Genomic DNA, 26,185 nt, shown 5'->3' on the forward strand with positions numbered 1-26,185 from the left:
AGGAAAATACAGCTTCTGCGAATGCACAGAAGGAAAACTCAGCTTTTGAGCATGCGCAAAAGGAAAATACAGCTTCTGCGCATGCACAGAAGGAAAATACAGCTTCTGCACATGCGCAGAAGGAAAAATGCAGCTTCTGCACGTCCGCAGAAGGAAAATGCAGCTTCTGCACATGCGCAGAAGGAAAATGCAGCTTCTGTACATGCGCAGAAGGAAAATGCAGCTTCTGCACGTCCGCAGAAGGAAAATCCAGCTTCTGCACATGCGCAGAAGGAAAATACAGCTTCTGCACATGCACAGAAGGAAAATGCAGCTTCTGCGCATGCACAGAAGGAAAACTCAGCTTCTGCGCATGCACAAAAGGAAAATACAGCTTCTGCGAATGCACAGAAGGAAAACTCAGCTTTTGAGCATGCGCAAAAGGAAAATACAGCTTCTGCGCATGCACAGGAGGAAAATACAGCTTCTGCACATGCGCAGAAGGAAAAATGCAGCTTCTGCACATGCGCAGAAGGAAAATGCAGCTTCTGCACGTCCGCAGAAGGAAAATGCAGCTTCTGCACATGCGCAGAAGGAAAATGCAGCTTCTGTACATGCACAGAAAGAAAATACAGCTTCTGCACATGCGCAGAAGGAAAATACATCTTCAGCCTCAGAGGGCACACCGGTAGCACCAAAGGGAAGCAGACCATCAGTGTATAATAGAATATATGCATCTATAATTTGTGAGTGATGTTTGGTGGAAAATATACCTTTTTTTAAAAAAAGAGAGAGTTATTAAACTGAGCTCAGAATAGAAGAATGTATTTCTTAGCAAGAAGATATTGTCAAGCTTCGAAATATGTTTTTGCCATTGCAACCGTTTTCACTCCCCAGCTTGCCAGTAAAAGAGCAGGAAGCCATGAGAACCAAGGACACGTCAACAGGTGTTTGCCAGAGTCAAAAGATTTTCTCACAATAACATCATAAGAATCAATTGGACAATGTGACCTGGTCTAATGGGGGAGGGGAGAGTGTATACTTTAATTACCATATTTTTCGGAATATAAGACACACCTTTTTCCTCCCTAAAAGAGGCTGATAATTTGGGTGCGTCTTATACTCTGAATGGAGCTTCCCCCCCAGCCCTAACTAGCTGCTAACAATCTTCCCAGCTCTTAGCTTGCAGGCTCTTTCATTATTACTCTCTGCAAAGAATGTTTTCCAAGCCCTAAGTCTTTGCAGGTTTTTTTTTTCATTGCTCTAACTTGCTCTGAATAAGTTTCTTTTCAGCCCTAACCAGGTGCTAATGATGTTCCCAGCTCTTACTGGCTTTTTCATTGTAACACTCTGCTAAGAATGTTTTCCAAACCCTGTCTTTGTAGGTTTCTTTTCATTCCCTAGTACTTGTGCTGAATGTTTCTTTCCAGCCCTAAGCAGGAGCTAACAATGTTCCTAGCTCTTACCGGCTTGCAAGCTCTTTCATTGTAACTCAGTGCAAATAATGTTTTCCAAGCCCTAAATCTTTGCAGGTTTTTGTTTTCATTGCTCTACTTGCTCCCAATGTTTCTTTCCAGATGTTCCCAGCTCTTACTGTCTTGCAAGCCCTTTCATTGTTACTCTATCTGAATAAGTTTTTTTAAAGCCCTAACCAGGGGATAAAACAGCCAATAAAAGAGCTGAAAACAAGATGGTGGTGCATGCGCAGTGCCAAAAATTTGGCTTCTGCGCATACGCAGAAACAAAAACCAGCAAAATTTTCCCCAAAAATAATCACTCCCCCAAAATCCCCCCAAAAGATGGCAGCATCCACAGATTGGCACTGACAGAACCTCTCTGTGACGTCACCACCAATTCACTACTAGTTCTATAGAACCAGCGCGAACCAGGAGGAACCCATCTCTGATCTGGTTTTGCCTTTATCTGTGCTGAAATGTACTCCAGGGGAGTCTAACTTTATTTCATTGAGAGCCGCATCAGGATTGTGTTTGACTTTGGGGGACTGGGGTAGGTGTGGCTAGGGTGGGCCTGGCCAGCTCGATGTCACTCATGTCAGGGGGTGCCTGTGAAGACCCGAGCACTCTGACAGTGAAAACAGAGCTCCATTTTTGCAGGCAGAAAAACTGCAGGCCAGTCCTTTGTTGTTTCCAGGACGGCCCCGTGGGCCAGATCTAAGCCTCCTCGCTCTAGTGACTCACTCAGTTGCTCAGTGAATCATGTGGTCATTAAGTGAATCTGGTCTCCCACATTGAATTGGTTCAGAAGAGATGGTTCATTCCTAATCCCATATTAGGCTCTTGGAGTGTATGGGGTGCTTAGAGTGGGGCAGCACCTCTGGTGTAGAAGCATGTCGTGTCCTTTTACAGCAGCTCATTTAGGGCAGCTTTGGTCCCCACCTGTCACTCAGCTCTCACCTGTGGCTCCTAGAACATCATTGGGCTCCAGCTACCCACCCTGGATGACATCTTCACATCTCGCTTTTCTAGGAAGGTGCATACTATTCTCAAAGACTCTTCTCATCCTGCTTACAATCTCTTTGAACTGTTGCCTTCTGGCACAAGATGTAGCACAACTAGAACTCGGACCGACACGTTTCCTGAATAGTTTTTAGCCCAGAGCTATACTCGCACTTAACAACGAACTAAAGGGTCACCATCAGTGAACTGTTGGACAATATTACTCGGTTTGTCATATAGATGGTTGAGTGGTTCAGGGTGGGGAATTTGTAGTGGGTGACACATTTATTCTATTTTTTATTCTATTTTTAAATTTACCTATTCTGATTTTATGTATGGTGGGACTGGTCTCTGGGTGTCACACGACTTTCGTTGCCAATGACATTTTGTTGTTTTTGACAATGACAATAAATTTATTATTATTAGTAGTAGTAGCGGTAGCATGCACAGCAGCCACACCCCAGGCAACAGCTTCGACAGGCTGATCAAACCAAGCTGAGAGTAGCCGATGGGTCATTGATCTTCGGCGAGATAGGGACTTGTCTATCCTGAGCATGTGAAGACAGATTCCGGTAGACTGAGCGGATGAGACCTACTAGAATAGGTCAATGGTCATGAAGGCAGGCTCTGCAAGCAATGTGGTACACTAAGAGCATGGCAAGACATGAAAGACACCCTTGTCAATCACTAGGAGAAGGGAAACTCTGACTGCAATCCTCCAATACCTTGTGGCTCTATCCATCATTGGAAAAGGCTTCAGGAATAAACCTTGAGGCAAAATCCGGAGCCAGAGTCCCGGAAGCAGTTCGTGACTGTGTACAGCCACATTCTGATAACTCCTGCAACATAGCTGGAACCAATCGGATTGGCCTTTACCATTCCATTTGAATATTTCACAGAGGTGGAGAGAGAGAAGATCCGCTGCTTGGGTAACAGTCTATCCTCCATACTAACCTACCCAGAGCATCCAGAGCATGATACCATGGTCTTTTGAGACTGAAGGATGCCAATGCAATTAGACTGTCAGTGGCATATATCTTTTCTCCTAATTTCAAAACCCACGTCTGACAGTATCTTTTTTCATCGCGCAAGGATTCAAAGAAAAATGCAGACTTTTCTTCATTTATTCAACTTTGACAAACCATACGTGTTTTTCTCTTTATTTTTCACATCAAGAACTATAAATTAAGACTTTGACACATATACAGTAATTTGTTATTAAGGTAAAGGATGTCTGTTGGCACAAATAATTGAGTAAAAACCATTTAATAATAAAATAACATTCATTCTGTAGCTACTTTATTTGTTTGGAACACGCGATTTAACATATCACCTTCACAAAATTAAAAAAAAATAACAAAACAGAAATAACGAAACGAAAAACAGAAACCCCAAGACATATAATGGCATTATAAAATATACCTTAAATTACAAGTATTCTTGGCAAAAAGATAGTAAGCTTGGTCACCTACTCTTTGCTCCCAAGCTGCAGGTTAGGCCGTTTTCTCATACCCCTTATTTCCTTTGGATTGAAAGAATAAAAATGCATTTGAAGAGTATGCGAACATTGCAACAACTGCATTTTGGTTAAGAATTATGGTTGTTGAAACTGTTTTTTTAGCATAACTGGAACTTATTTGAAAGAAATATTTGGTTTACTTATTGCGGAAGAACATATAAAGCTTTTGGGAAGTTTTTAACACTATTACAATCATTAACTGTCTTACAAAAAAACCTATTTAAAATCCTTGTATCCATTACCATCTTTGGCAGATAAATAGGAAAACAAAAATAAACAGACCATAGTACAAAGTTTTGTTTATCACAATCTACTAGTATAAGGCCAAATAAAAAATATGCTCCTTTGCACTAATGTAAGCACACGTCCAGTATATTCTTAATGACAAAAAGACATATAAACACGCTACGGATGTTCAGGCTGGACACTGTTTTGTATAGCAGATTGCTGTTTTTCACACAGCCCTAATTCCTAAGTTGCACCCTCCTAGACAAAGTAAAGTGTACCTAGCAGTTTTTTTGGCTTTATGGTGCAGCTGAATAGGTAGGCTTTAAGAAGAAAGTTTGCAATTTGGATCAGAGAGAGCCTAAATTTACAATTTGAATTGGTGAGAGCCCAGCTATAAAGGACTATCCATATGATTTTCAAATTCCTCTTAAAAATAAGCTTCCGATTCATCCCAGCTGGTTCAAATGTGCATCAGTATGGTAGGCAGTGTACACTCTTTAACTCACAAACATTTTGACATGCACTCTTTTAGTTTGCAGAAGAGTATCCAAAATAATATTCGTAACATAGGGAGCAGGGCAACCCTGGGCTTCACTCCCCAGACAGTGGATTGGTTCACCAAAAACTCCTTGGGACGATTTACTTTTGCATTAAGCAAACTCAAATCAGCAAAGTCTCACCCAGATAAATATAATACTCTTTATTCTTCTTCACTGCCCCCCCACCCCAATATATAGCTAAACTTAATTTATAGACCTGGATACTGTACATTGTTGGCAAAGGTCTAAAAACAACTCCTTATGGAGGAGGAAGAAAGAAAAATAGAACATTTAACAAACACTCTTCAAACGTGCTAGAGAACCAAGATCCAGTTGCATAGGCAAGGTAGATGAACAACCATTGAAAATTGTGTGTGTGTGTGTGTGTGTGTGTGTGTGTGTGATGTGTTTAGGCTGAATTATCAAAATAGTCTGTTGCCAGCCACAGCAGACAACATTGTAACAGACCCTGCTAATTCCAGTGGGGTTTTGTTTGAGCCAAATGTATATGGAATATAGGGGTATATATGGAATATACTCTGCCCAAAAGGAGCATCGTTTGAACATTTGAACATGGCTGGTCATTCCCTGCAAATGCTGGAAAACACTGTCAGTTCTCACCATTACTGTATACATTTGCAATCATAGGAACCTATAATGCTAGTTATTGTTATGATCTACCATAAAGCCAAAGGAACTCCTTTTGTGTTAGAAAAAATGCACAGCTCACTCATTTCCAATAAAAGGTGACTTTTCAAAACTGCCACACCTAAACAATGTTCATCTTAGAAACAGGGGAGCTATTGGCTAATTTTATTTGTTCACTTTGATTTCCACTATTATGTCAAATTCAATATGTACCATACATATGTTTATTTTTGAAATGTGCCCTGACCCAAATATTTATTCAAAATGGAAATGCCTCGTGTTTGCAAATCGCTATTCCAACATTATGAGACAGAACTGTGCATGTTTTCACAGCCTAAATGCATGTATACACAAAACTGCTCCACAACCGCTAATGGGTAACAGGCTTCATGCATAAATGAAATTTCATTAAATGAAAAGGAAACATTTATTTCCAAATGGAAAAAAAATAGTTGCTATTAAGAACCACAATGCATTTACACTGCTAAGTTTCCCCCCCCCTCTTTTGCTTCATGCATCAAAATGATAGTACTGAAATCATAGGAGTTGCTAATTATAATACTACACTGTTAAACACAGAACAATTAATTGTTCAGACCAAGTAGCACAAATGTAGAAAATAATCATACTTTTTTTTTTCTTCCAACAGAGCAAATTAACACAGATTGTTTCTTCAGCAAAATATGAAAACTGTAAACTTTGGGCTCATTCTGCAACTTTTCCCAATCCGGAATAAATAAAACACCCAAAAGGAAGAAGATTTACATACAACTTTAAGCGCACCATTTTTTTTCTTTTTCCTGTCTATTACAAAAGCACAACCTAAAAAGCTTTTTTTAAAATTTCTTTTAAATCACAGTTACCAAAATGAAACAAGTGAATAATTTATTACATACGCTATAATAACATTACTCTAAACACTATTATCTATGAGGTATATCTGAGAAAATTCGGTAAGGAATTGAGCGGTCTGCCTTGCCAACATGCCCAAGTTTATATTTTAAAGCTTTGGAACCATGAAGAGAGAAAGAAGAAGGAGAGAGAGAGAGAGAGAGAGAGAAAGAGAAAAAGGACCTTTGGTATTATTATTACAAACCATGTTCTTTGCAGGGTTGCATCGCAAAGCACCACAGTACAATAAGGCCACCCCTTTCAAGATGGCCGCCCAGTTGACGCTGAGGTATTCACAGGAAGAAGTTAAAAAAAACAAAACAAAAGCACAGAGAGGTCTAGACTGGCAAAATCGTTGCTTTGGTTAAAGCAAGGCACTCGTCCTGTGGTAAACTCACACTTTGCACATGAAGCATGGGTTTCATAGAGAAAAAAAGCAATTGCCGTCAAAAAGTCCTGCTAATTTTGATGCTTTTTCTTGTATTTGGTGGCCTGGCCCTTCCTGGACATTCTTTTGAAGGGCAGGGAATGTGTGGGAAAGGTAGGAAAGGAGAACTGGGAGAGTGATAAAAAGATCTAACATCCTGAGAATCGTTATAGCTCTAGATTGAAGGCGTATTGCCATAAAGTATGCACAGTAGGACCCAAGAGAGGAGGGAGATGCTACCTTAGGGGGAAAGATGCATCTAGGCAAAAACAAATGGTTGAAGGATGGGCTGTTTTGATGTAGAGCATTCTTTGTGTGGGAATCAAAAGTTCACACTCTAACCGCAAATACCTTGTTGGGGGAAAAATAATCCTGTGGGGGAAAGAATTGCCACCTTTCAGTTTGTCCATAGATATTTTATATTTTGCTAAACCTGAATCTCACCCTAGTATCACTTTTGTTATTAAAACTATAGGATCCTTGAGCTAACCATTCAAAAACTAAAGATTGGGTAAAGTTATTTATTCCCCAGTTAGACGAAACAAGGCAGGGTAGAGTTAGAAAAAGCTGAACGTGTTGCAAGGGCTTTGTAAAAGTCAAAGTGGCTGCAGTGTTAGAAAAAGCTAAATGTGTTGCGTGGGCTTTATAAAAGTCAAAGTGGCCATAGTGTTAAATGGGTTGTTTCCTAATGTTGTTCAAAAAACAAGTAACGATGGGCATCTTGTGGCACTTCAGCTAAAGGTTATAAGGGCCTCGCCATGATTATGCTGCTCAGATTCAGTTGCAAACTTTTGAATGGCAGCATTGGGGACTTTGGTTTAAAAGAAAAATAAATCATCAAATATCTGGATTTCTTTTCAATATACCTAGCATATCTCTTCTCTAAAATTATTCTATGAAAGCTCACTAGAATAGGCTACTTCTGCCTCTGAATTCTCCAATGACACGGCTCCACTTCTTATAATAATAATAATAATAATAATAATAATAATAATAATTAATAATAATTTATTTGCCTTGTATGCCGCCCCTGTCCAAAGACTGCAAATACCTTATCCTGAAGCTGGCTAAAACAATGTCCTAATTAATATCTCCTCTGTTACCAGTCCTGGTTAAGGAAACTTCCATTGAAGTTCCCATTTTAGATGTTTTTGTTAGAAGTTCAAATAGGTGGCCAATAGACTTTCATCCTTTATGGTGATCCAGTATGAGATATACGGATGAGATTTGCACATAAATTACTTTGTTTTCACAAGGCCTTTGGGTTAATCAGCTGGCCACACAGATTGACCAAAGAGATTGTTTTAAGTTATTTTATGGATTTTTTTTTTAGCATGTTCAGTCTATTCCATTGTTTTGATAGTTTTACTTTTACTCCTACTCATCTCACTGCTGCATTTATTGCTATTATTATTGTAATCCAAAACACAAGATTCTAAATTTACAATCTTTTTTGTTGTTGCTGTTCATTCTTAACTTTATCAGCGATTACATGGTAGTTACTACATTTCATTTTATAAATCTAGAAGATTTCTGAGACTGCTGTTTTACAGTATCCTACTACAGCAATAGCACTTACACTTATATACCACTTTACAGTGCTTTATAGCACTCTCTAAGCAGTTTGCAGAGTCAGCCTATTGCCCCCAACAATCTGGGTCCTCATTTTATCGACCTCGGAAGGATGGAAGGCTGAGTCAACCTTGAGCCTGGTGAGATTTGAATGGCCAAATTGCCAACAGTCAGCAGAAGTAGCCTGAAATGCTCTCAAAATCTTATATAAAGAAGATGAACGAAGTAGCAATCTCATTTTGGTATCCTGTCCCAGGAGAAGAATAATATGCTTCTCACCTAAGGTGGCAGCAACTGTACTATATTTTTAAGTGTAGGAGCATGCATATATGTCTGAGTACATGCATGCATTTGTATGTATGTCGACCTGTGTGCATTTATGTGAGTTCACGAACCTTTTGAAATGTCCTAGAAACCCCCATTGGAATTTGTTTAGCAATTTCACAACTGGCAGGGGTAAAAAGAAAGAATTGTACCAAAAAATGCAGAATGCATTCTGGGAACAAATACATGGACAACTGGATCTTCCCTATTAATTTCAGTGTTGTGAATAACTCTGTGCATTTTCCCTTTTGCAAGAAGAGATGGGTTTTTGCTAGAATTTACTGTCTTAAACTTCACTTTCAGATGGGCTGAGTGCACTGCAACATAAAAGCACTTCGAACAAACTGAAACAAGATCTAGTCCAATTATCCAGTCATGGATTTTCTGAATCACGACTGACTGTTAATTCTAGTTAATTCTATTTACTTCTAAGTGTGGATGCAGTCTTAAATATACGTAGCCTCCATTATTGATTATACTGTTTTGGCTTATTGGAGTGGAAGCTGAACCTATCTGAAAGGCACCCATTGGTTACATCTGCTTCCTGGCAAGATTGAATCTGTCTGACCCTTTTAAATCCTAATGTTAGATCGTCCTTAAAACTGCATTGATTTCAACAAATCATAGATTTAGATGTAGAAACTTTGGGCCATAGTGTTAGGGACTAGCAGTTCTTTCTGGATGGCTTCTCTCAAGTCTTTGTCAGATCCATTAAAATAGGTTTGCTTAATTCCAAATAATGCAGAAGGAAGTCCTGTCTAGTGGATGGCATGGATGGCTGACATCCAAAAATCTACTTATAGCTCACCAAATTGGATTTTGCTCTCTTCCCTCTGTGAAAAGCCAACCTTCCTGTAGGACCCATCACAAACTGCTTTTGTAGCTGAGCTTCAAAAGTGGCTTCAGCTGTAGAACCTGGGAAGACCCATTTCAAAGGGAGCTGGTTTAAGAAGTGACATGCAGTTTAAAAAGTCAGTTCCTTGATCCATCTGACAGGCAGCTCACCAAACCAGTGGTCCTCAACCTCTTCTCCACCCTTTAAATACCTTTTGTGGCCATGGACCTCCAAGACATAACTCAAGATTTAAATCCATGACATTTTGTCAAGCTTTCACAAAACCCCTCGTGATGGTATCAAAATCCCCCTCGAGGTCCTCAAATTACAGGTTGAGAACCTGTGAGCTGCCTGCTAGATGGGTCAAGGAGTTGACTGTATGAATTTCATGCAACTTCTTAAACCAGCTCCCTTTGAAGTGTATCTACCCAGGTCCTACAACTCAAGCAGATAGAGTAATCTATCAGACATAGATTATAGCTCTCTAGGGTGAGATTTGAGGACCTTTCTTCTCAACATATTTTGAGTGGAAACCCCAAAATTATTTATTTATTTATTTATTTATTTATTTATTACTTAGATTTGTATGCCGCCCCTCTCCGAAGACTCCACTGGGCATGTTTTTCCATTCTGATCATAAATTTTCTCTATAGTTTTTGGTATCCCAGTTGACGCCCCAACTAGATTTAGCCAAAGATAAAGCTAACAGCTCTTTAGCCAACTTCTAATATTAGCTAATATTAACTAGGGATTGCACAAAGGATTTCCATTTTCATCTATGCTATTTGGATTGTTTCTGGATGGCCTGCCCATCTCTGTCTACTAATTACAAGTGGATAGCAATAGCAGTTAGGCTTAGATACTGCCTCATAATGCTTTCTGGGTGATTTTACAATATGTAAGCATTATTTGCATATTACCCCCAATAATCCGAGCCATCGTTTTACCGATTTCGGAAGAATAGAAAGCCGAGTCAACCTTGAACAGGTTAGAATCGAACTCCTGGCAGTGTACTGTGAGTTAGCCTGCAATACTGCACTTTAACCACCGCACCACCAGGGTGCAAAACTGCACTGTGCCATTAGGGTACCAGGTGAATAGGTGAGCATCACAAGGAATTTCTCTTCTTGAAGACTGTGCTTAAGATCAAGCTGATAGGTTGCGGCAGAAGGGGAGGGACACAGGGTGGGAAGGGCAGTGACCAAGATCAATACAAAAAATATATATTCAGCTCCTTCAGAATTAGCAGGATCCCTCTAACGGTTTTTTTTTTTTGGGTGGGTGGGTGGGTAGGTGGGTAACTGAGTTGCAGCTGTACACACTGGATGTGAAAGAGAAAACGTCAAAACTATAGAGGGCGCAAGCAAGATGCAGACCGCACAGAGAAAAAATTCTTTGGTATCTTTGGTATCATCAACACGATTAAAATTACAAATGGAAAAAATCAAGTGAGGTAGCCTCTTTGGTTCTCACTAGAAATAGAAAGTTTTTTTTTCCTTTTTCCTGTTTTTTTTAAACCTTTTTTGTTTGTTTGTTTGTTTTACATACATACACACACACAAAGTTCATTCTTGGAAGCAGCTACTTTAAGGGTTTCTCTCTTTTTAAAATTACCTACTTTTTTTTTTTTTGCTTGTTGTTATTTTATATCTTTCCCCCCAGCTTAGGTTTTTAAAAAGCCACAAAGTTCAGGCAAAAGTGTTGTAGTGTTTTGGGGTTTTTTTCTTTTTTTAAAAAAATCCCCTGTTGTTCCTGAATGTAGAGTTTTAGACAAAATATTCCTTGCTTGTCCAAAAAAAGGAAAGAAGAAGAAATAATAATAATAATTCTATTGTTCTGACAGCAAATAAATTGTAGTGCTTTAAATTGATTTATTAAAAAAAATAAAATATAAACTATACAAGGGCATCTTTAGTAGATGCTGAATAAGTTAAATAAATAAGTTATATTATGAAGGCATTTATGTGCCATAAAAATAATTAAAAGGTATACCTCACTATTTTTTTCTTTTATCTTTTAAGTGAGATGAAAAAGAGGAATTAATTTAAATAACTTAAGGGTTGATCATTTTATAAAGTATTGAGACTGATTAAAATATATAAAACATACCTCAGTTTGGGGAAAGGGATGTGAGAGATTTTTTTTCCTATAGTAAATTTATTACTGTTGTTGCTATTATTATTATTATTATTTTGGTAACCTAAAACTGTAACAGAATCTGGAAACTTTAACGATAGTCCCTTTTGCCCCCAAATAAAATGTCTGAGCTAACTTTCAATTTGCATCTAAGATGCACTACAATTCTAGGTTCATTAAATATGCAAAAAAATAATTCTAGAAAATAAAGGCCAGACTCCTGAAAGGTGCCTATGAACAGGACCCATTGAAATTTGAGACATATTTACGTACAACCTCCATTCATTTCAATGGCACATGCTCAGGGGCAAATCCAGGTGAATTGCAACTACAATAAACAAGAATGTCATTAAAATAATCACCAAAACCAATCAATTAGTCCCTGCAGTTTTAGCTCTAGCTAAACTCCTATTTATAGTATACGATGGTACGTAGACTGAGTTTGCCTCTCATGATAACCTATGGAATGAACGCTTAACTAGAGCTAAGACTTCAGATTTGAAACCCCATGTAATTAGAATAAATTTCAAAACTGATCAACAATACAATGGGTTATATAGCCCAAACATACCAGTACAGAAGTAAAGGCTTTGTAGTTAACCGGCAAAACATTTAAAGGATAACAAAGAAAAATAATAATAATTCCCATAATAAATATAGACTAGAAATATCACAAAATATTTAAATACGCTGACAAGCAAGAAAGAAGCTGTAGAATTTTTGTTCCCCCATTGCTATGTCATTTCCACATCTTGTCTTTTTTGCTTGTTTCTTGGTTTGGTTTTGGGTTTTTTAAAAAAAAAGAAAAGAAAAGAAAAGGAGGTTGTATTCCCATAGGTCGGTCTGAGCTTTACATTTTGCTGGTTTTGTCCTTCACAGGTCTTTGGGCTTAGCTTTAGTTAAGAGAGATCGAGAATAAAGCTATTCAACCGAAGTAATCAAGCACATTCTTTGTTCCTCCACAGATGATTAAACAATATCCAAGGTTTCTTGAAAGTTGAATTCATCTTGGATGTGCCCATGAAAAATAACTCCAAGTATAAAAGTAAAAAGAGATGTTGGGATACTATTACATCGTCATTCCTTTGAGAAAGAGAGCATATAAAATAGGCAGTACTCAAGGCAAGCAGACAGATGCTTAAATCAATAAAGACACATAGCACGCTTAAAATACCATTGCCATCTTCTAAAATCCCATTTGTACTTGGCTATTGTTTGAGTTCCTGCCTGGGAAAAAAACATTGTTAGGTAAAACTGACAAAGAAAGCAGCCGCACCAGACAATAACTGACCAGGACAAAATAATTCCAGTGTAGGGACTAGATGAAGCTGTTTAGATTGTGATGTAACGGATAGAGAAAAGATGAATACCTAGAAAGACTCCGTGTGGGTTAAAAAGAGCTTTTCTAAATTGGGATTAAAACAAGATTATAAATTTTAATACTTTTCATATAAAATTAAAACCAGAATATGCCTCTGGACTGAATAAACAGAGCCCAACTCTCAAGTTCTAACTAGGATCTGCAATACTGTATTTCCTTCAACATTAATATTGATGGCTCAGATATAACATCACTATTTCTCTAGAGCAGTGTCTCTCAACTTTAAGCAATAGCAGTAGCACTTAAATTTATATGCCCCTTGATCGTACTTTACAGCACACTCCGAGCAGTTTACAAAGTTAGCATATTAACACCAACAATCTGAGGTCCTCATTTTATTGACCTTGGAAGGGTAGAAGGCTGAATTGATTGATTCCTGTCAGGATTGAATTTCAGAGTGTGGGCAGAGTTGGCCAGTAATACTGCTTTCTACCCATTGTGACACCAAGGTTCCACCAGCAAAGCTGGCTGGGGAATTATGGGAATTGAAGTCCATATATTTTAAACTTCTGAGGTTGAGAAACACTGCTCTGCAGTAAAGATTACTGGTAGATCTACAGTTTGTATGTGTGAATATCTGTCTGTCTGTCTATCTATCTATCTATCTATCTATCTATCTATCTATCTATCTATCTATCTATCTATCTATCTATCTATCTATCTATCTATCTATCTATCTATCTATCTATCTATCTATCCATCCATCCATCCATCCATCCATCCATCCATCTATGTATCTATCTATCTATCTATCTATCTCTATCTATCCATCCATCCTTCCATCCATCCATCCACCCACCCACTATCTCTCATCTGTCTTCATGCACAATAAATATAAATGCATTTTACATAAAAATGTACATTCCTACATACATACCATCTTCTATACCTCTAGTCCTAGCTTTAATATAATGCTAAAGTGATGAAGGAAACCAAAACTGTAGTAAAGTTAAAATCTATTTGTTTTCAGAAACAGGTGTCTTTGGATAAATTATGAATGTCCTGTGCCTATCACAAACACTTTAAGAAACATCAGTCAGACTGGCTTACTCTCTACTGCAGTGTTTCCCAACCTTGGCAACTTGAAGATATTTGGACTTCAACTCCCAGAATTCCCCAGCCAGCGGAAGGTGGCTGGGGAATTCTGGGAGTTGAAGTCCAGATATCTTGAAGTTGCCAAGGTTGGGAAACACTGCACTGTTTTGAATAACATTAAAATAATAGTGAAAAAAAATATAAAACTTATTATATACAACAAGGACTCTATTCTATATCGCCTTTGAAAAAGGTGCTTAAAAACATGGATGAACTGAAAGTATTAACTGATCTGATCAGTTTTGGGATGGGGTTTGTCCCTACTGCTTGTCTAAAGATTGGATAAAGAGTCAATTAATGAGAACAAATTCAGTGGTTAGCTTAGCAAAAGCTTCATTTCCTGCTTAATGGTAAGATTTTTTTAAATTAGATCTTTTTAATGCACCTAACACATATGAGCACTTAGATGAAACCAAATATACCCATCCTTGCTCTCTCAGATAATTATTTTTTTGCAGCAGGAATTCAGTTTATTATAGCTACCTAAAAATCAGTAGAGAACTGAAGAATGTGGATAGCGTTTTTACCTTTTTCCATGAAAAGCTTAGATCTGAAATGACTCTTTCTTCCCTTCACAGGTCCAAACATTTTTATTCTGGTGTCCTTTTATGTGGACATTCTGGTTCAAGCATAGCACCAATACCTCTTGAACAGTGCAGAATATCCATGTTATATATATTGAGATAATGAGTCATCGTGAACTTCTCCTATGTTCTAATACAGTGTTTCCCAACCTTGGCAACTTGAAGATATTTGGACTTCAACTCCCAAAATTCTCCAGCCAGCAAATGCTGGCTGGGGAATTCTGGAAGTTGAAGTCCAGATATCTCCAAGTTGCCAAGGTTGGGAAACACTGCTCTAATATTTAATACCAATTGAAGAGTCTCTTGGAGGGAAATGTTATTCCAGGTTTCCTTTTAGCTTCAGGAAATATTTTGATATTTTTATCACCCTCCCTTGCAGGGAAGGTATTGTCTTTGGAAAGAGGCAAAAAGCATTTGGTTTTTGAACTGAAATAACACACATATATTTCAGTAAGAGTGGGATGCACAACCAGAAGCCTCCAGACCTCCTTCCCCCATAGTTCCTCCAAAAGATTCTGCCAAATTTTAATGAGAAGCATAACCCAAAAGGGAAAATTAGGAAATACGCAGAATACCAATCTACAGTGGGGTTTTATGCACATAACAAAGAGAGATGAATTAATTTTAATTTGAAAGGCTGCTCTAGACTCTGTTTTTCTTTTATATCATTGCATGTTAACATGGCTTTTCTCCTACAAGGAATATTTAGAGAGTAATCATATTAACATTTTTCTAATTTGGTATAGTTCATTTTCAAATCTTGGCTTTAATTAAAACCGGCTTGGTTTTTGCTTTGGATATCATCCAATGTTTTGTTTTGAGGCCACTTCCTTTGGGGTGTGTTGTCTTGGCAAACCTCTTAAAGACCCTCACTGAAAAAAAAACCTTTTTCTTAGGGGCAGGTTGATGAAGTTCTGATTTTTCTTAATTTATTGCTCCAAAACATCACATATAATAAGAAGTAAACTCCACCTTTTTATTCTTAAGCCCCTTGTATCCAGTGTGTTCTATGGATATGAAGACTCTAAATTTGTAGAGAGTAAGCAAGAAAGACTTTGACTGAAATAGGCAGGAACTGTTCGCTAGGCAAAAGCAGATAGATTTTTTTAAAAAGTCCAGAACAATGAGATAACATTCAGAAATCGCTCAAGCAGAAGCCTCCTGCTTGAGCCATTCACTGGTGTATAAGGAGAAGGGGAAAGAGCACAATCCAACTTGCAAGATTTGTGTCAAACCCACTAGGTGCATCAGTTCTGAAAATCAACATCATAGGAAGGTTAAAAACTGCTTTATAGAGATGGGCTATAATAACAGAATCTTGCAAGTATGTGTGTGTGCATTCTGGATGATGGGGACAAAAACCACATCAGCAGATCCATGTTATGAGTTAGAAATAGCAGCTGGGATTCTGGATTTTCAGGACAAGGTTTATAGGCTTACAGTATTCATAAAGGTTAACATCCTTGACTCTTATAAGTTGAGTTCATTGGAGAGGAACTAAATGAGTTCTTATCATACAGGTATGCTAGGGAATATGGTAGCAATGGGGAAATAGGGTATAAATTAAAATAAGCTTAAGAAGGGAAGCATGATATTCTAGGTGGGAAGCACTGATCTAGCAGGCCTGAGATTGTCCTCATGTCTCGATAGTACATGAATCACATTGAATTATTAAGTCAAACTGTCTGAACAACTACAGGTAGCCTTCAACCAACAGCCATCCATTTAGTGACCAATTGAAATTACAGCAGCATTGCAAAAAAAAAAAAAGGGACTTAGGATCGGTTTTCACTTTGCAACCTTTGAAGCAATCCCATGGTCACATGGTCAGAACCTGGGCACTTGGCCACTGGCATGAATGTATGACAGTTGCACTATCCCAGGGTCATGTAATCATTTCTACCTTCCCCAGTTGGCTTCTGACAAGCAAAATCAATGGGGAATGTTGGGGGGGAGTCTCATATGTTTACCTTAACATGATTACCTTAACACATGATTACCTTAATAAGTGCAGTGATTCATCTAACAATGGTGGCAACCCCCCCCCCCACCATAAAATGGGGAACAACTTTAGCAACATAAATTTTGAACTAAATTATGGCTGTAAATTGAAGGCTACCTATAATTGTTCACTGGCCAGATTGTATGATGTGCGGCTCCTTTCCAACATATTCCTGTATCAACAAATACAAATATATTTCCTTCTACATTGACAGTACTTTTTCCTCCAACCCCAAATCCTTAGACAAACATTATAAAGAGTATTTTAAAAAAAATCACATAGAAACTCTTGATTCAAAATTAGCATTTGACGGATGAGGTTTTCCCCCCTTCCTACACCAGGTTTAGTTTAGTATCCCAACATCTTATACTTGGAGCTCATGGAATCCCGAGAAGATTCCACGTGGGAGCAGAAACTAGAAGAAAACAAAACAAAACAAAAAGAAAAGAACTTTAAAAGTCATCCCTTTTGTATGTGTGTTGGTTTGTTGTTGCTCAAAAGAAACAGAAACCATTTACCTTCACACAGATCAATTGGTGCTAAAAGCATTATTCGCTGTGCAAGGGGAGAGAACGAACTGAACTAAACGTTGTGAGAAATCCTCATTCTTTGGTATTGTAGCTGTTGAGGTTTCGGTTGCTCTGTTCCTTGTTCTTTTTGAAAAAACTGCATAGGCACAAATTAAAGACAATCTTCAACTTTAAGATTACTGAGTTGTCAAATGAAAGCAGCAATCCTGTTGGCTTTTCCATTTGTTTCCTTTCTTGTCAACCCTTTCTTTGAACTCTGCTTCCTAAAAATGTCCCAAGATGTCTGTCAAAACACAGTGTGTTATCATTGGTTTATTTTTATTTTTTCCTGACGTGTTTCCTTGTTTGGTCTGGTGTTTTTTGTTTTTTTTAAAATTATTATTCATTTCTTTCTTTCGTTTTTATTTTTTTCCCCCTTAAACGGAACAGTTTGTTGCAGAAGAAATAGGTGCAGAAAAAGTTTCTTTGGTTTCGATTAAGTAGTACATAAAAAGAGTCTCAAGTGTCTTTTAAAGGATCATTACAGCATTTTGGCTTGCTAGCGAACACTCAAGTGGTGTTCGAAGGAAAAGGGGCTATTCACTGGTAAATGTGCACATTGCGTGACCAGAGGAATTCTGATGAAGACAATAGTGTTTATGCATCGGTAGGTGAGCATGGTACCCTAGTGCGATTAAAAGTTAGCGTTGCTACTTCACTTGAGAAACTAAATCTCTTTCAGCTCCAAGGGAAGGCGAGCTGAAAGAGCCGTAGTTTGACCAACGTTGTTGGCTAATGTATGCAAGATCTGACAAAAATCGACAACGACAACAAAATGGCAATGAGATAAGGGTATGGACATTATGATGGTCTTTGGTTTGCAGTATCCTGCATCTTTGGTAGTGTTGCATTTTTTTTTCTGACATGAAAGTGATAAATGAAGATGGTTTTTTTCATCCATGGAACAGGCTTGGACGGCACTTTTTAAAGGAAGTGCGCCCATGGTGAGAGACAGTCGAAGGTGTTTGTTTCTTTTTTTTTTCCTGCTGAAACACCAACTAATTGAAATATAAAAATTATGTGGCTAAAAAAGAAGAAGAGTATCCTTAATCTACTTGGATAATAATGGTGCGCTGAAATTAATGGTTTGGTGGTGGTGGCTGTTTTTTTTTTTTAAACATAGATCTTTGTTGCATTTGCTCTTTGTGTGGTAGCATCTAAACGGGCTTCCTGAGTGTGTGTCTGCACTATGTACACATAGAAATTGTGAAAAACCTGCAAAAGTGTGCTTGAAACCAACATGTTCACTAACAACCCCCTCCCGACTCCGAGCACGTCCTAGAAGAACAGGCAAAGGACACACAGCTGTTTACATCTATTGCTTTTGTGCTTGATAATTTGGCTTCTGGGAACCAAATCTTTGATCCTTGTCCTTACACATATTATTTTTTTTTAAGAAAAGAGCCCAAATGGGCTAAATTGGAGGATACTGAAAAATATTCAGCGTAACATTGCCTGAGTCTCTAAAGTACAACCCAGCGTTCTTAGGTCTAGTTAACATTTGTGCTCAGTATTTGCTTATTTCCATGTTTGTTTGCTTTGGTATACGAGTGTAGAGAATCTAAGCCTTTAGAAAATGGATGGGGTCAGCTGGGTTTGAACCTTCGGTAGTGAGCAATCTGTTCAATTAGGTGCTGTTTTGTTGGCTCTTCCCTGTGGCCCCAAAGATAATGAACTTTGCTTGGCTCTATCACACCGCCTGTGAGTTAATCTAAGGCAAGGGTGACCAACCTAAGAACTTCAACTCCCAGAATCCCTCAACCAACATGGCCGGCTGGGGAATTCTTGGAATTGGGGCCTTCAATCCTTAAAAGTTGCCAAGGTTGGATACCCCTGATCTAAGGCAAGGAAGAGCTTCTCCTGTTTTCTGACATGCTTAGTCTGCCTTGAATATATTTTTGACCTGCACGAGAAAGAAAGAAAGACAGACAGACAGAAAGACAGAGAGAACCCCCCCCCCAAAAGCCTAATTCTCATCTGAATTAAATTAAACTGAATGCCCTGTGTTGCAAAGTAGTATTACGGTTTAAGAGAATTGTGCTTTCAAATCACCAGTGAAGGGCCCCGTTTAAGAATCCGTTCCTTTTAAAATAGGTATTCGTTGAGTTGTGCCCAATTTGGAATTCGGTTCTTTGATTCATGCTTTGGTACAAGTGCTGGAGGTCGCCGAGGATCCCCCGGAGCTCAGGTCATCCTGCCATTTCTCGAGACTCCTCCTCCTAGCATTCATGAAGAAGTTACTGACCGTAGTGAGTTCCAAGCCCAGCTGTTGCGAGATGGTGATCTGCATTTCTTTCGACGGACGTTTGTTCTCTTTGAAAATGGCAAAAAGTGTTCTGCGTTGGAGATCGGTGAAAACCAGACGGGATTTCTTCTGGGAGTTGTTCCTATCTTTGTTTGGTTCTTGCTCTTTGCGTTTGCAGGCTTGGGGAAGGAAAGAAGGAGACAAAAGAAAAAGACAAGGATCAGTGCATGTATATCAGTGCTACTCCGCGGTTCATCTTTTGCGGATTCGCTACTTCACGAGTTTTCAAAGTGGGCTTAAATCCATTAAATTCATAAAAAATTTTAAATCCATGAAAAATTCATAAAATTCATCTACAGTACTACTGTACTCTATTAAAGAAATTGGTAGGATATCACATGTAGTTCCAGCTGAGAAACATTATAGAATGACTGTTTAATGAAAAGGGTGGGTTTTAAAATTCCAAATACTCGTTAAATACATAAAAAAATATATTTCCTCTACTTCACGGAAATTCGTTTTTCACGGGTGGTCTTGGAACGCATCCCCTGCGAAAAATGAGGGAACACTGTATATATATATGTTGCCGATCAGTTTCTGGTCACAATTCAAAGTGTTGATTATGACCTATAAAGCCCTTCATGGCATCGGACCAGAATATCTCCGGGACCACCTTCTGCCGCACGAATCCCAGTGACCAGTTAGGTCCCACAGAGTGGGCCTTCTCCGGGTCCCGTCAACTAAACAATGTCGTTTGGTGGGACCCGGGGAAGAGCCTTCTCTGTGGCGGCCCTAGCCCTCTGGAATCAGCTCCCCCCAGAGATCAGAATTGCCCCCACCCTCCTCACCTTTCGTAAGTTCCTTAAAACCCACCTCTGTCGTCAGGCATGGGGAAATTGAGATATTCCTTTCCCCCTAGGCCTATACAATGTATGCATGGTATGCTTGTGTGTATGTTTGGTTTTTAATAAGGGTTTTTAGTTATTTTAAATATTAGATTTGTTATATGCGGTTTTTATTATTGTTGTTAGCCGCCCCGAGTCTACGGAGAGGGGCGGCACACAAATCTAATAAATAAATAAAGCTCCCACCCTGCTGGTTTTCTCGGAAGGCCATGAAGACCTGGCTGTGCCGTCAGGCTTGGGGACCCTAATTAACACCAACTGACCACCTGTATGAATATGACTATGCATGAATGCGATGAACGTGTGTTGTTGAGCCACTATTACAAGTTTTAATTAAAGGTTTCAGATTTCTTGACTTCTTTATTATTGTTTTGTAATTCTATATGTAATTTTATATTGTTGTAAGCCACCCTGAGCCAGATTGGGCGGCATAGAAGTCAAATTAAATAAATAGATAGATAGGTAGATAGATAGATAGATAGATAGATGGATGGATGGATGGATGGATGGATGGATGGATGGATGGATGGATAGACAGACAGATAGACAGACAAACAAACAAATAAATAATGGAACCAAACCACAGAGCTGATGATACACGGGAAAATACCAAGGAAACTAGAGACCAGGTTAAAACCCCTTGTTATGGTAATTAGGCTTTGCAAATTGCAAAATTGTTAAAAGTCTCTTTTGATTGAAATGATTAATAAAACAGACTTGTGGACATTGTTTGCAAAATATAAATATATTTCAGTTAATATATCGCATCCTGGACATAAACTGTTTCAACTCCTGACCGATGTGTACTTATGACGATTTATTTATTTATTTATTTAAATACATAATACACATTGAAGAGAATAGATATGTAATAATATAAATAAAGAAAAGAATAGAAGAAAAGATATAAAAGTATAGGTGAACATATTTGAAAGGAAGAAAAGATAAGTGAGATAAGGAGAGACAATTGGACAGGGGACGGAAGGCACACTGGTGCACTTATGCACGCCCCTTACTGACCTCTAGGGAACCTGGAGAGGTCAATCATGGATAGTCTAAGGGGAAAATGTTGGGGGTTAGGGGTTGACACTACTGAGTCAGGTAATGAGTTCCACGCTTCAACAACTCGGTTGCTGAAGTCATATTTTTTACAGTCAAGTTTGGAGTGGTTAATATTAAGTTTGAATCTGTTGCATGCTCTTGTGTTGTTGTGGTTGAAGCTGAAGTAGTCATTGACAGGTAGAACGTTGCAGCATATGATCTTGTGGGCAATACTTAGCTTGCAGAGTCCTAAGTTCATGAGATCGCCTTTTGCCACCTTCCCAGCCAGCTTCTGATAAGCATAGTCAATGGGAGTATTAGATTTAATTAACAACGACATGATGCACTTAACAACTGCAGTTATCCTCTTAACAACCATAGCAAAGAGGGCCATATAATTGGATGTGACTCACTTGCTTTGCTTAGGAATGAAAATACTGATCCAAATGTGATTGTATGGCTGTATGAGGACTGCCTGTAACATGTGAGAAGTAACATTCAGGTAAACTAAAGAGTAACATGGGATTGTACAATCTGTACAGGTAGGTTCAGGAAGAACTGACATGGTCTTTTCCATAGTCACCCGAAACTCACTAATGTTAGGTTGCTGGGGGGGGGGGGCATGGCCATGGTGGGCGTGGCCTATTCAGCCTCCTGTACCATAGTGGGGAGTGTTTTTGCCCTCTCCGGTTTCTAGAGGTTTTTCTTGAGCCTCCAGGAAGGTGAATATGGCTCCCCAGGCTCCGTAGGCTCTCTTGAACCTCCAGTAGGCCTGTTTTTCACCCTCCCAAGCTTCTGTGTGTGCCCTGCACTAACCTGCATCCAAAGCGGACCATGTTGGGACTCCTGGGAGGTGAGGGGCAGTGGGGCCAGCCCAGGGTGCGATTTTGAGGTTCTGCAAACTGCTCAGAAACCTAGCTAGGGGTTCCCCTGAACTCCTGCAAAATCCCACCCCTGATGCATGCACAACTGTATTTGCATAAGCAGCGGACGCTTGCACTGATATGCAAAGTTCCACATCCTGCTGCTCACATGGGACTATCCTCCCCCACCAGTCCACCAAACTGGAAAGTTTAGGGACCGGTGTCCTGCGTGATACATGGAATACTAGCCTAGTTGCCCACATTTAATATGGTTGGTAATGCCATACAGTACATAAATAACAGAGAGTTCATGTACCAGTAGTGGGTTAGGAATGGAGATGTGCACTGCCCCCTAGAGTCAAGAACAACTAGCACATATGTGCAATGGGAACCTTTACATTTTACACACACACACACACACACACACACACATATCACACACATAGCATTATATGTAGTGGTACTGTGCAAGTACTGAGAGAAAGAAGAAGAGGAAGAGAAGGGAGGAAGGGAGGGAGGGAAGGAAGGAAGGAGGGAAGGAAGGAAGGAAAGTTCAGCTTTTGCGCATGTACGGAAGCACAAAAAATCACCAGAGTCTCTCTTTCACATGTGTCCCCTCACAAGATTTAGCTTCCTGCTCATGTGCGGAAGCTAAACCATGCTGGGACACATGCAGATACACGCAAGACAACCAAAGCTGTGCTCGCAGCGCACCAGTAACAGCAGTAGGAGCAATCCGCCCCTGTCATGTACCTATAATACTTGGTGGTGTGGTTAGCTCTGGCCCAGCTCCTGCCCCAAGCAATGTGGAGGTGGAGGTGGGAGAGACATCTACATGCCACAGACCTGTTTTGCTTCCAATAGAATCTGTCTCCTCTGACCAAGGAAGCGTGAGTGACAGGGAAGAGGGGAGTTTGGCAGACAGCCCAGGAGGAGATCAATCATCTGTATCATCCCTGGATTCTGAACAAGAATTAATGACACATCCACGCATGCGTAGAATGATGCATAGGGGACAACAACTGAAGGATTATTACAAGAGAAAATGAGGCCACCTGTGGTTGGGTGGGGCTGCTGTAATTAGTGCTACAGATAAAAGTGAAGCCTGGGGTGTTAGCCTCATGGCAGTTTATCTGATTCATTGTTTCGTCAAGATCGTGGTTTTTTGCTGTTCAGGATTGTGTGTGTGGACTCTCTGGACTTTAGAATTGGACTCAATTTCCCAGTTATTGGGTGAGCAATTGGACTGCATTTAACCTGTGCCTTGTGTGTATGAGAAAATCCCTTTGACATTTAAAAAGGGAGCTGTTTCTGTTTTTCTGTTTATAAAAACTTTTGGGTTTTCCTTTTATCGTGTGGTGTGTGTCTTCCTGGACTAATTACTCTGTAATTATGGGCAGTTGAAACACGCCGGCAGGACACTTGGTAAATTATATTAATGTCTCTTTAGTCCTATTAATTGGATTTTTAGATGTATTTGCTATGTTTTTTGATATGCTGTGAGCCGTCCGGAGTCCTTGGAGAGGGTCAGCATACAAATCCAATAAATAAATAAATAAATAAATAAATAATCTTGTTCGATAGTACAAGAAGAAATAAGGAGTGTTGGGGGAAAGAATAACTGAGACAGAATTAGAGAGGATTCATTTTCTCTTTTTTGCCAGTCATGCATACTTTGGCCTGTTGCCTTAAATTAATTTATAATGCAACCCTGCGCACATTGAATAAAAACAATTGGCATTGAGTTCAGTTTAGTAGGGATTTGCTTCTAAGTAAACGTGCAAAGTTTTAAGTTTGTTCTCTTAAAAGTGTTGCTGGACAGCAGTGTGATGAAATAGCATCTTCCTGCAATAACACCAACGGAACTGCAAAAAACTCTGCTACTCGGAACATTTTTGCATCTTAAGAAGGTATTTGCTTGATACCTAAGACGCTGGCAGCAACCTTTATCAACCATTAGCAGCAGTCAATGGTATTTGTGACATATTTTGAAATGTCCAATTGACTGAGTTTTATGTTTAATGGAAATAAAAACAACAACAACTGCAGTACTTCTACGCAGCTTCTGCTCTGGCAGTCTCACACTACTCACCAGAGCCTACAAAACTTTTGCCAGACCCATCCTTGAATACAGTTCATCTATCTGGAACCCATACCACATCTCGGACATCAACACCCTTGAAAATGTCCAAAGATACTTCACCAGAAGAGCCCTTCACTCCTCCATTTGAAACAGAATACCCTACGAAAGCAGACTATCAACCCTAGGTCTAGAAAGCTTAGAACTACGTCGCCTGAAACACGATCTAAGTATTGCCCACAAGATCATATGCTGCAAAGTTCTACCTGTCAATGACTACTTCAGCTTCAATTGCAACAACACAAGAGCATGCAACAGATTCAAACTTAATATTAACCGCTGCAAACTTGACTGTAAAAAATATGACTTCAGCAACCGAGTTGTCGAAGCGTGGAACTCATTACCTGACTCAGTAATGTCAACCCCTAACCCCAAACATTTTTCCCTTAGACTATCCACAATTGACCTCTCCAGGTTCCTTAGAGGTCAGTAAGGGGTGTGCATAAGTGCACTAGTGTGCCTTCCGTCCCCTGTCCAATTGTCTCTCCTTATCTAATTTATCTTTTCTTCCTTTCAAATATGTTCACCTATACTTTCATATCTTTTCTTCTATTCTTTTCTTTATTTATATTATTACATATTGTCTTCAATGTGTATTATGTATTGGACAAAATAAATAAATAAAATAAAAACTTGAAACATCATATATTTTAAGAAAATACTTAGTTGATACGTAGGATGCTGGCAGTAACCCGTATCAACCATTAGCACCAGTCAATGGTATTTGTGACATTTTTTAAAATGTTCAGTTGGCTGAGTTTCATGTTTAATGAATAAAAGAGGTAATAGTGATAATAATAATACCACCACCTAGGATGGTCACAGAAACCCGTATCAAACATTAGCATTGGTGAATGATATTTTTAAATGTTCAGTTGATTGAGTTTCATGTTTAATGAACAAAAAGGATAACAACAACAATCCGTGGTACTTTTGAATGTATCATTTGGACCACAACATGCTCCAGATACCACAGTTGTTGAAAACCGAAGCATACAATTTGTTGATATTGTTGTAACAAGAGACACCAGAGTTGGAGAAAACGAACTGGAAAAAAATTATGAAATATCACGACCTGGCCATTGAAACTACACAGCTATGGATGAGACATGTAACAGTGATACCCATTGTCATCGGGGCACTTGGTACCATATCCAAGAATTTTTTTAAAAAAAAGAAATTGCAGCTTCCTGCAATAACACCAGAGGAACTGCAAAAAACTGGGAACATTGTACATTTTAAGAAGATACTTGGTTGATACCTAAGACGCTGGCAGCAGTCCGTATTAACCATTATCACCAGTCAGTGGTATTTTTTAAAATGTTGACTGAGTTTCATGTTTAATGAATAAAAGAGATCATTCACTCATTCATTCATTCATTCATTCATTCATTCATTCATTCATTCATTCATTCATTCATTCATTGGATTTATATGCCACCCCTCTCCAAGGACTCGGGGCGGCTTACAATATATAAAAACCAATACAATCACCCTAATCCAAATAATTTAACTAATTAATCTAAAAATCCAATAGCATTAAAAATCAACCATTTCCATTTCATACAACAACATACATTACATTTCGTCAGCCGGGGGCTAGTGTCTAATGGCCCTAATGATAGACACCTGGGCGCAATCCCAAAAACAACTGGAGCACCAATTGAACACCATGAGCATTGACAATCTATTGCAAAACACAGTTTTACTCAGAACAGCTTACATCCTGCAATGACACTTTTAACACGATTAATCATCCACATCTGCCTATCCAAGGTCTTTGGGAAGGATAGGTGGACAAGCATT

General features: G+C 39.0%; 1 protein-coding gene across 1 annotated transcript in view; it reads right to left on the reverse strand.

Moving 5' to 3' along the window:
* Window positions 1–15,266: 15,266 nt before the first annotated feature.
* ONECUT2 (one cut homeobox 2) overlaps window positions 15,267–26,185 on the reverse strand; it is an 83,514-nt gene continuing 72,595 nt past the window's right edge. The window contains exon 2 of the mRNA XM_070743516.1: window positions 15,267–19,609. Coding sequence (XP_070599617.1) covers window positions 19,323–19,609 — 287 coding nt within the window. The 3' untranslated portion in view covers window positions 15,267–19,322. The remainder of the gene's footprint in view (window positions 19,610–26,185) is intronic.

Source organism: Erythrolamprus reginae, chromosome 2 (genome assembly GCF_031021105.1).
Source record: "Erythrolamprus reginae isolate rEryReg1 chromosome 2, rEryReg1.hap1, whole genome shotgun sequence".
In the NCBI taxonomy this organism is placed as follows: Eukaryota; Metazoa; Chordata; class Lepidosauria; order Squamata; family Dipsadidae; genus Erythrolamprus; species Erythrolamprus reginae.